Source organism: Vitis riparia, chromosome 12, assembly GCF_004353265.1.
Source record: "Vitis riparia cultivar Riparia Gloire de Montpellier isolate 1030 chromosome 12, EGFV_Vit.rip_1.0, whole genome shotgun sequence".
NCBI classification, from domain to species: domain Eukaryota; kingdom Viridiplantae; phylum Streptophyta; class Magnoliopsida; order Vitales; family Vitaceae; genus Vitis; species Vitis riparia.
The window spans coordinates 7,500,297-7,512,381 of record NC_048442.1 but is presented as its reverse complement, the minus strand read 5'-3'; the positions used below and the strand labels follow the sequence as shown (position 1 = coordinate 7,512,381).

At 34.7% G+C, this 12,085-nt stretch overlaps 1 protein-coding gene across 1 annotated transcript; it reads left to right on the top strand.

The window, feature by feature from the left end:
• The first annotated feature begins 1,057 nt into the window (after positions 1 to 1,057).
• LOC117926363 (disease resistance protein RPV1-like) lies at positions 1,058 to 11,637 on the top strand. The gene is made up of 3 exons (XM_034845454.1): positions 1,058 to 1,607; positions 3,701 to 3,810; positions 11,373 to 11,637. The coding sequence occupies exons 1-2, from the start codon at positions 1,114 to 1,116 to the stop codon at positions 3,714 to 3,716; spliced, it is 510 nt and encodes a 169-aa protein (XP_034701345.1). The 5' UTR covers positions 1,058 to 1,113; the 3' UTR covers positions 3,717 to 3,810; positions 11,373 to 11,637.
• The last annotated feature ends 448 nt before the right edge of the window (positions 11,638 to 12,085 follow it).

Below are 12,085 nucleotides of genomic sequence, written 5' to 3'. Positions count from 1 at the left end.
GTTGCTCCCTTCACATTTTTGGATGGTTTGAAAGGTGAGGAATAGATTGACATTCAATGATGATATGTTGTCAATTCAGAGACTGAAATACACTTTTATTCTTTCTTTTTGGTCTGAGATTAAGTTGTTCATAGATGATTGCCCTCTAACTATAACTAATTTCATTGATTGGTTGGGCTCTAATTAGGGTTGTGTGGTTGGGCTATCTTTGTTTTTTGACCTTGTTGGAGGCGGGTGTATAGGTATTGTATACCTTGAGTCGCTTTTTTGGCGTCTCTTATATATGAAATCTTATTTACCTATAAAAAAAAAAAAATCTTTATGAAAAAAAATTCTTTTAATTGGATCATTTTAAATAAATTTTTTATTTCTTGAAGTTAAAATTTAATTTAAGATTTAATAACATTTGTTGAACTTTGAGAATGATAAAGAAGATATATGTAATATTTTGACATATTCCCCACCCCACCCCGGCCAACCCATGGATGACTTATAAAGATTTTTCACCAAAATTTTTTCACATTGTTCATTTTATTTATTAGATTGATTTTCATGTGAAAATCCATTTTATTTAAAAGAAAATAATAAATTTAAAGCTTTAAGAAAAAAATATTTGATCTCTCTTAAATCATTGATGAAATGAATTAATTTTTTAATAAAAGTAATTTTAATTTAGATTTAAATTATTTCTTAGTTATATATGGTTATATGCATATAGAAAATATTATTTTTTAATATTTAATATTTGAATTTTATTTTTGAAAATATCTAAATATATCAATCCATTTCTCTTTCTTTGACATATTTTCATTTTCATATTGTGGATGGGCACATATTGTTTCTGTTTACTTTAATTTTTTATTAATATTTTTTATGTCCTTAAAGTAAAAAATAAAATATTAAATAAAATAAAAAACAGGAGCGTAATGATGAGGATTGAACGGCCTGAGAAGGGACTCGGTCAGCGTTTACCTCCTGCCCCTAACTTTCCTCTTTACTTCTCTTCCCAACTTTGTATATGATACATAAAGCTAGGCTTCCTCATTTCCTTACTATCTTGAAGAGAAATCAAGCCTCTAAACCGTCTTTGTAGTTTTTGAGATAGAAACCCACATGTCTTCCACGAGCTACTTTACAGCCTCTTCTTCTTCTACCCCTTCCAGCCCTCAAAGGATTCATGATGTTTTCTTGAGTTTTAGAGGCGAAGACACCGGCTTTACGTTCACTGACCACCTCTACAAAGCATTGGTTGGGAGAGGCATTCGCACCTTCAGAGACGATAAACTCAGGAGAGGAGAAGCAATTGCTCCAGAACTCTTGAAAGCCATTGAAGAATCAAGGTCTTCCGTAATTGTTTTCTCTGAAAACTATGCTCATTCGAGATGGTATTTGGATGAGTTGGTAAAGATCATGGAGTGCCAGAAAGATCTGGGACATGCTATTTTCCCAATTTTCTATCACGTGGATCCATCCCATGTAAGAAAGCAAACAGGAAGTTTTGGAGAAGCCTTTGCCGGTTATGAAGAAAACTGGAAGGACAAGGTAGGAAGGTGGAGGACGGCCTTGACGGAAGCAGCCAATCTTTCTGGATGGCATCTACTAGATGGGTAACTTTAATTTCCTTTCAACTATTTGTAAGTATAGGAATGATTAGTTTTGCATTTATAGAGTGATGATGTTGATTGAAATATTTATAAAAATACAAAAGCTCAAATTTTTTAATTGGAGGTCTACTCCTTAAGCACAAATTTCTCCTCAAAATGCTTTTAGTATGGAGTCTTTTATGTGTTTTTCAGAATATCAGCTATCTTTTCCGCGAATTGATTTTTCTAACCTTTTTTTAAAGTAATTTATAAATTTTGTTAACTTTATTTTTTTAAAAATGCACTTTCTAAAAGCACTTTTAGAGTGATTTTACCGGTATTTCTATTTCAAATATTTTTAGTGCGAGTTTTTAAAAAAAATATTTTTTAGAAAAGCATTAATTAAGTATTTCTCAAAGAATTATTATAAGCGACTTTATTTTATTTTTTACTTTTTATAAGTAATTTTAAATTTTATCATTAAGCCACTTTTTATACTTCCCAAACAAACTCCAACCTTACTTGAGGTTATTAACATATTAGAACAATGAGCATATATTTGTGTGCTCAAAATAAATAAATAAATATAAACTATTGCTTCTTAGGGTTTTATTTATAAGTTGGGTTTTATTCAAGTATATCATTTGGGCATCCCACTATGTGTCATGAATAAGGAGAAAATAGGAAGTTGGAGGATTGATTTGACCAAAGAAGCAGTCGATCTATATGGATGACATTTATATCTAATGGGCAATTTAAGTTTCTTTCACTTTTCGTTCATTAGTGGGTTTTATTTACAAATTAAATTATTATTATTATTATTATTATTATTGTTATTGTTATTGTTATTATTTAGTACTAATATTATTGTTTTTTGTTGTTGTTAATGGCAGTTGCAATGACATTAGTATAAAAAGAATAACATTATAATAATTATATTGAATCAGAATTCATAATAAATGGTAGAATGAACTTATTAAAACCCAATTAATAAGCTTTACTATTTTGGACCAATTTATGAGAATCTATATTTGAAATAATTTATTAAATTTTATTACTAATTTTAAAATTTTCAAGATTCAATCCGCAATAATGTTACAAAAATTAATCACTTTATTTGAAATTTTGTTTGAATAATTATATAATTAATAAGAATAAAGTTAATAATTATTACTATCTATTAACACGGTTTAAAATTTTCAATTCACCAATCTCTTTCACATCAATAGAATAACTTAATCAAATTGAAATTAATGGCCCAATGTTACAAGTTAGCTTAATCTATTCTAAAAATAGTTTGATTAATTATGTAAAAAGTAACAATAACAAAATTATTTAACCAATTTTATTTGAGAACAATTTGACCAAATAATTTGATTAATTATCTAACAACTACCAATAATAAAATTACTTAACCAATTTTATTTAAGAACAAGTTGATGAGTTATGTGGCGCAAGTAATAATGGATAAGATTAATAGCATTATCAACAAAATTTGAAAATAAATGCAATGGAACTTTCATAAATTAATGCAAAATTTAAAAATAGAAAAAATGTAAATTGTTTAGTAGGAATTCAACTTACAAATGATGTTGAAGGAAGAGCTTAAGGAATATCAAGTGGGGTTTTTAAAACTAAAAACTTCTTACTTAAGAGGTTGAGTACCATATCTGTAATGAAGCTTCAAGCATTACTAGAAATAAAACGAATGTCAAAGAATAAAATATTTGCTCCCACAAGGTTTCTAATTGCCATGGGCAATGTGCATGAATGATAAACTAATGGCTTGATTCATAATCATTGTCCTCTATTATGGCACAAAATTTCCATTTGAATCTACACCACACATGCAACATAAGTAACAAAATTCATGTTTTATTTTTCATTCTCATGCATACTTGATACAAAGAAAAATGTCTTAAAAATGTAACTGAATTAATATCTTTGATATGTTCTATTTTACTATAATTTATTTGTTGTAAAGATGTCGAACTTAATGTGTTTTATTTAGCATTGTCGCTCATTGCTCAACATGTTGTGCTTTTATAATTGGCAGGAATGAGTCTGACTATATTAAGCAAATAACTAATTTCATATTTTGTCAATTGTATTGTAAGAGGTTTGATGTTGTAAGAGGCTTAAAAATGTCATATTCCATCAATTCCTGGAAGAGGGGTGAGCTTCTTGGAAGTGGATCTTTTGGAACAGTATATGAAGGCTGTACCAAGTAAGTGTTCTATTCTCTGGTTAATATATGGGACATATATTCATATATAAATCATTGTTTCTATCATTTGAGTACCTTTGAAATGCTTTTTGTGTGGGAATACTTTTTTTTCTTGTGTGTGATAATGATGTGGGCAATAAAACGTTTAAACTAACAAGGCTTATTTTGTTGAAATGGTGCAGCTTTGCATCTTTTTGTTGCTCTAACACCGGAACCTTGTAAAATATTATTGACAGCCTAGAGTTCCTAGGAAATTCTTCAAATTTTCCAAATTAAGTATTTTTTACATTGGCTATCTACTTACCACAAAAAGTTTTTATTAGGGCTTGGGTGTCACAAAGAAATAAAAAGACAAACATTAAGCCCTTGTTTGGGGTCGCTTCTTGCTTCTGACTTTAGCTAAAAAGTGAAGTTATGATTTCTAAAGGATAATCTTGTTCTTATTCAAAAAATTTATTAATTATGAAACAACTTCTTATATAAGCTAAAACAGACTTTCATGCATAACAGCATTGCTATTTCTTTCTTGTTAAACTCTTTTTAAACCTTAAGTTCTATTAACAAAATTACTCAAACAAACTCCTATAGGATTGCGAAAGAGGTTTTTTGCTCCCAAAGGGTCGATCTAAATGGCTCCAAATTGAATGTCAAATCGTGCAAATTGAGTTTGTCATTATTGTTTCTCAAGATAATTATAACTACTTGAGTTGTCTACATGAATTCATTATGCTTCTTAACTCTGGAATTTTTTATTTATAAGGTGAAGAAAATATTCTTTTTTTTTCTTTTTGTCAAAACTGAATACAAAGTGACCTATATATATACAAGTGGGATTCCTAATCTAAGCCATATAATATGCACAATCACTATCTCTAAGGAAACAATAACTAATTAGGAGAGATTCTCTCATCCATAAAAATAGAAAGTATCCTAACACAAGGAGAGATTCTCTCATCCATAAAAATAGAAAGTATCCTAACACAATCCTTCTAATCTTGGCACTTAATTACAAATCATAATCCCATATTTCCACACTCCCCCTCAAGTTGGGTAGTAGATGTCTAGCATTCCCAACTTGCTTTTCATGTTTTCGTAGGTGGCCTTTGGAAGTGCCTTTGTCAGAATGTCTGCTGTTTGACGACTTGAAGGAATATACATAAGTCTGATTGTTCCCCCTTCAAGTTTCTCCTTGATGAAGTGACGGTCTATCTCCACGTGCTTGGTTCTGTCGTGTTGAACTGGATTCTTTGCAATACTTATGGTAGCCTTGTTATCACACAAAACTGTAATAGTGGAGTTTGATATAATTCCAAGTTCCTTGAGTATTCTTTGGAGCCACATTCCTTCACATATCCCATGAGCCATTGCCCTGAATTCTGCCTCTGCACTGCTTCTCGCCACTACGGACTGCTTCTTGCTTCTCCAAGTCACCAAGTTTCCCCACACATAGGAACAATACCCAGTAGTTGACCTCCGATCTGTCAAGGATCCTACCCAATCAGCATTTGTGAATACCTCAACTTCCCTACTTGAGGTTTTCTTGAAGTAGAGTCCTCTACCCGGGCTCTTTTTAAGGTACTGTAAAATTCTGTATACGGCTTTCATGTGTCTTTCAGTGGGATTGTTCATGTAGCGGCTTACCATGCTCACAGCGAAACCAATATCGGGCCTTGTGTGAGTTAAGTAGATCAACTTTCCTACTAACCTCTGGTACCTGTCTTTGTCAGTTGGATGACTGTCATTATCTTTATCAATCTTACCAATAGGATCAATAGGCGTGTCCACTGGCTTACAACCTAGCATTCCAGTCTCCTGAAGTAGATCAAGGACATACTTCCTTTGCGTGACCACAATTCCCTCCTTAGTTCTGCCAATTTCCATGCCAAGAAAGTATTTGAGTTGTCCAAGATCTTTGATTTCAAATTCTCTTGCTAGCAGCTTCTTGAGATTCCCTATCCCTTCTTCATCGTCTCCGATAATTATAATATCATCAACATAGACAATGAACAAAGTCATTTCACCTTCCTTAGAGTGCTTCATAAACAGTGTGTGATCTGCTTGACATTGGATGAACCCATGTTTTTTCACAACTCTAGTTAGTCGATCAAACCAGGCCCTAGGTGACTGTTTTAGACCGTATAGGGACTTTATCAGTTTACACACTTTTCCTGAATTTTCTGGAGTTTCCATACTAGGTGGAATCTTCATGTAGACTTCCTCTTCTAGTTCTCCGTTGAGAAATGCATTTTTGACATCAAGTTGGTGCAGATTCCAGTCCAAATTTACTGCAACTGACAATAACACTCTGATGGAGTTGAGCTTTGCTACTGGTGCAAATGTCTCTTCATAATCAATGCCATAGGATTGAGTAAATCCTTTAGCTACTAGTCGAGCCTTAACCTGTTTATACTTCCATCTGGATTGTGCTTCACGGTAAATATCCACTTGCATCCAACAGGCCTCTTACCCTCTGGTAATTCTGAGATTTCCCATGTCCCATTTTTCTCCAATGCTTGTATTTCTTCCTGAACAGCAGTCTTCCATTCAGGTTGTTGAAGTGCTTCTTGGATGTTGGATGGGATACGATCATCTTCAAGAGAAGTGATGAACGCTTGGAAATTCTGTGAAAGCTTTCCATAGGACACATGATTACTGATTGGATGCTGAGTGCAGGATCTTACACCTTTCCTTAAAGCAATGGGTTGATCAAGATCATCAAGGTCATTATTGGAATTTAGATCATAAATTGTGTTACCTGGTTGTGAGTTTGGGTTGCTTGGATCCTGGTCCAATTCTTGGTTCTGCTCAGGTGGAGTGCTGTCCTCGGGCTCCTTTTGAGGAGGTTTCTCGGGCTTTTCCTTTAAATTTTTTCTAGAATAAACTATTACCTCTTTACTGCCTTGTGTAGTTGACTCAGGTATGACAGAAGGGACATCCAAGGAATTGTTTTCGGGGACAGAAAGAGTAGTATCTGTTTGAGGAGGCAGTGATGAACTCAAAGGAGAAGTAGTGCTGATTTCGGTTTCCCAGAATTGGAATTCATCTGTGGACTAGTTCTCCCCCTGAATTGCAATTTTGGGGTAGAAGGGTTGATTTTCGAAGAAAGTGACATCCATGGAAGTGTAGAATTTCTTGGTTGTTGGAGAGTAGCACTTGTATCCTTTTTGGTTTGGTGAGTACCCGAGAAAGATGCATTTAGTGGCTGTCGGATCAAGTTTACTACGTAGAGACTTATGGATGTGAACAAAAGCAGTACAACCAAAGACTTTGATTGGGATAGACGAGATTATTCGAGCGGATGGATATGCAGCGAGGAGGATTTGACACGGGGTTTTAAATTGAAGAATCCTAGAAGGCATTCGGTTGATCAAGTAGGTTGCTGTGAGTACAGCTTCACCCCATAATTGTTTAGGCACGTTTGAAGCTATCATGAGGGATCGTGCAACCTCCATCAAATGTCTATTTTTCCTTTCTGCAACTCCATTTTGTTGTGGAGTATCAATGCACGAGCTTTGATGTACAATGCCATTCTCCAGAAGATATGACCCAAGAGTGTTGTGATAGTATTCTCGAGCATTATCTATCCGAAGGACTTGAATTTTTGCCTGAAACTGCGTCTGAACCATGTTGTTGAAGTTTTCAAATATTTCCCTCACTTCTGATTTCTTCTTCATAAGGAATACCCAAGTCACTCGAGTGTGGTCATCAACAAAGGTGACAAACCATCTAGAACTTGTAATGTTGTTGATTCTAGAGGCCCCCCAAACATCACTGTGAATCAAGGAAAAAGGATGAGATGGTTTGTATGGTTGAATGGAATAGGAGTTGCGAGTATGTTTGGACAATTGACATATTTCGCATTGAAAATTTTTGGAATTTTTATTGAATAATGATGGATATAGTTTTTCAAGATAGGAAAAATTTGGGTGACCTAATCGGTAGTGCCATAACATAACAACACTATCCGTCTTGGTACTAGGGTTGGAAACTACACAAGCAGTCTTCATTGGTAGCCTTCGAATTTCCTCAGCTCTCACAAGGTAAAGTCCAGCACGCACCTCAGCATTGCCAATCCTCTTCCCAGAGTTCAAGGCCTGAAATTCACACATGTGAGGAAGGAATTTAGTAACACAATTAAGATCCTGTGTTAGTCTACTTATAGACAATAGGTTGCAATCCAATTTCGGAACATAGAGCACGGAGTGAAGAGTAATATCCTTGGAAATAATAACTGAACCTGTGCCGAATACCCTAGAAAGGGTTCCATCGGCAATTCGAACAGAGGAATTGTTATGGCAAGGAGTATATTCATGAAAAACCATGAGATTCCCAGTCATGTGATCTGAAGCTCCTGAGTCCACTATCCATGTAGTGTGATTTTCCTGTCTAACATTTAGGGCATGGGAAAAAATACCTTTCTGGGCTACAGATGTGGTACCAATAGTTGTTCTAGTTGATTGAAGAGTCTGTTGGAACATTTTCTGTAGTACCTCCAATTGCTCTTTGCTAAACGGTCTAGGATTTGAGCTAGTGCCAGATGTGTCTTCTTCGGCTGTAGCGGTGTAACCCCGACCTTCTCTGTTTTGCTGTGGCCGAGAAGGTTTCCAATCAGCAGGTTTACCGTGTAGATGCCAGCAAGTCTCTTTCGTGTGTCCAGGTTTTCTACAATGGTCACACCATGGACGATTCTTCTTCGTTTGGTGGTTGTTGTTGTTAGATTGGGTTCCTCGTGCAACTAGGGCTGAGTTCTCAAGATTTTTGGAGGAATTTTGGGTTCCCAACATCACTTTTTGTCTGCTTTCCTCTCTGCGAATTTCAGAAAAAACTTCCCTAACACTAGGTAATGGCTTAATACTTAGAACTCTTCCACGTACCTCATCTAAATTCTTATTAAGGTCAAGTAAAAATTTGTAGATGCGTTCCTTTTCAATGACCTTCTTGTATAGGAGTCCATCTTCGGGACACTTCCAAACCAATTCTTCATAAATATCGAGTTGTTGCCAATACCGTGTAAGGATATTAAAATATTCGGTAACAGTTGAATCTCCTTGTCGAAGATCCTGGAGAATACTCTTGATTTCGAAAATCGCCGAGGTATTATCGATGTTGGAGTAGGTCTCTCTAGCTGCATCCCATATCTCCTTTGCTGTGCCATAATACATGAAGTTTTCTCCTATGTCATTGGTCATAGAGTTAATTAACCAAGACATCACCATACTATTTTCCAACTTCCAGGTTCGGTATCCTGGATCATCTTCCTTCGGCTGAACAATGGCTCCTGTAAGGTATTCTTCCTTACCTTTCCCGCAGATGAAGATCCGAACAGACTGAGCCCATTGAATAAAATTCTGCCCATTGAGTTTATGACCTGTTATGGGAAGAATGATGCCGTCTGTGGTGCTGGCATTGCCGGAGTGAACTGCTTCAGGTCTGGACGTCACCTCTGAGTTTGATCCTTCCGTTCTGCTCTCCATGGAAAAAGATGATTTTTTTTTTTTATACGTGGTTCAGATCTGAATGCTCTGATACCATGAAGAAAATATTCTTCTTTTTTCTTTTTGTCAAAACTGAATACAAAGTGACCTATATATATACAAGTGGGATTCCTAATCTAAGCCATATAATATGCACAATCACTATCTCTAAGGAAACAATAACTAATTAGGAGAGATTCTCTCATCCATAAAAATAGAAAGTATCCTAACACAAGGAGAGATTCTCTCATCCATAAAAATAGAAAGTATCCTAACACAATCCTTCTAATCTTGGCACTTAATTACAAATCATAATCCCATATTTCCACAGAAAGCAATTGTATTAAAGCTTCTTAACTCCGGAAATCGCCATATCCGTTGTTAATAATGCAGTTTCTACATCTTTAATCCATCCTTCTAAGCCTTCTTTTCATGTCTACATGTTAAATCAAATCTTTTCTTCATAAAGACCTTAGTTGTCATTTCTATCTTCTTGTGTGTATTCATTTTTTAAAGTTTTATGTTGATAAGGTATGCTTTTGTTTTACACTGGCTATCTACTTACCATCACATTCCCTTTTTGGGCCAAGCTTTGTATGGATAAGGGCATCAAACACAACATTGGAGTTAAAAAAATCAGGGAATTTAAGTCCCTCAGTATCATTCCTCAAGATAATCACAAGATTTGCAACTACTTAGGGTTGACTACATGAATTATTTTATGTTATTACACTCTATCTGGGATCATATACTCTATTCATCATATCGTCTCTCTTGGCCTCTAATCATACTATTGTCTTTCTGCTCTTTTGGCTCTTTCAGCTAAAGTTGAATGGCTCCCTTCAGTTAGTTATAGGTTTCAACCCTCTTCGATAACTTCTCCTCTTCTAGTCTTGAATTATTGTTGCTTCTATCTTTTTGTAGTCCATTCACATTTTAAAAAGATTTATCTCTATCAAGGGTGATTGTATAATTTGCATGTTTCACATTGGCTACTCCTACCACAATATTGTTTTAGGCTATGTTATAAGACAAAACATGATACACAACCCTTGTGATGTTAAAAGTTCCTAGAAACATAATCTATTGGTATTGTTTTTACTCTTAATAGGAAAAAAAGTGCATCAATATTATTTTGATTTGTCTCTCTCTCTCTTTTTATACACACACACACACACACACACACACACACACACACACACATATATATAAACAATGATTTCATTGTATTGAAATATTAAGTAGAAAGAAGGATGAACAATCCTTCCTAGAAGTACACAATCCTTTGTACAAAAAATGATCAAATAGGCAGAAAGTGTATACTAGTTCAAAATGTCAAATCTAACTACAATTCACTAAGGTATAAAATCTCTGAATGCAATTTAAGAGAAGAATGAAAAATTCTTATTATTTTCAATAAAAAAAAGAGGAACATAGAAGCCTATTTATATACAACTATGTGTGTTAAATTCTAGCTACAAAATAGGTACTCACAAAAAGTACAATGAACTTCCTATAAACTAGGAATGAACTTTTTTAAAATACAACTAAGTAAAACTGAATTATCCTAACTATTTTTGCACTAAAATAGAATAAAACTAATACTACCTAAACTTCAAAAATCTTTAACACTCCCCTTCAAGCTGATTCGAAGATATCTATCTTTCCTAACTTGTTAATTAAACAATTAAATAATTAAACATCCCTTTATGAAGTCCTCTGGTTAGAACATCTGTTAGCTGTTCTTCAGTAGGGAGATAAGGTATGCAGATCACTTTGACTTCTAGCTTCTCCTTGATGAAGTGATGGTCCACATCAACATGCTTAGTTTTATCATGTTGAATTGGATTATGAGCAATGTTCATAGTTGAATTTTTTTCACAATAGAGCTTCATTGGCTTCTCACTAGGAATTCTTAGGTCTTCAATCAATTTCTTCAACCAAAGATGCAAACAAATACCATGAGTAGTTGCTTTGAATTCAACTTTAGTATTGCTTCTTGACATGGCATATTGCATCTGACTCCTATAAGTCATTACGTTTCTTCCTACAAAAGAACAATTTCCTAAAATAATTTTTTTTTGATAGGTAAATCAGAGGATATATTAAGAGTGCAAAAGGCGCATCATGGTACACACGAAGTATACAAGAAGGGCTTAAAGGCTTGCAAGAAGAGAAAAGGAAAAACAAGCAACAAACCTAGCCAAACAACCTAGAAAACCAAAACTGACCAACCACCTCACCAACCCCCACCGCTCTCAACATGCCAAAACAACCCTTATCTAGGACTAATAAATAAAAAAAAACCAACATTTTGAACCTAAAAGCAACCTCATGCAATGAAATCTATGACCCCAATACTCCTCCCCCTACATCTAACTAGCAATGGAAAGCTTTTGTAATTTACCAAGCACTTCAATTTTTGGATCTCACTCTCAAATTGGGAATTCGAGATTAGCTTCCTTTCCCCCTTGATACATAGACACCATGCCCATTCCTTGTCTCCATCTTCCTTAAAAGGGAGAAAATTTCCTTTTCGAAACCCTTGATAGGCATCCCCACAAGGCTACTAAAACTAGCCAACTTAGAAAAGAGACTGTTGGAAGGAACCTCCTCTTTTGATGGCTAATTGAAGGATTTCACCTCTAAAGACACTTGCACCTCAAATTCAACTACCAAATCCTTGCCTAAAGCACTTTCCACAATGATCTTTGGGTACTCTAAGTGAGACTTATCTTGAAGCATCATCTTGAGGGTTGGAATCCCACTCCCAAAGGTCTTTTACAAATCACTACCTTCAG

Bases quoted from the DNA above. Each gene is read 5' to 3' on its own strand.
- LOC117926363 (XM_034845454.1), top strand. From the start codon at position 1,114: ATGTCTTCCACGAGCTACTTTACAGCCTCTTCTTCTTCTACCCCTTCC.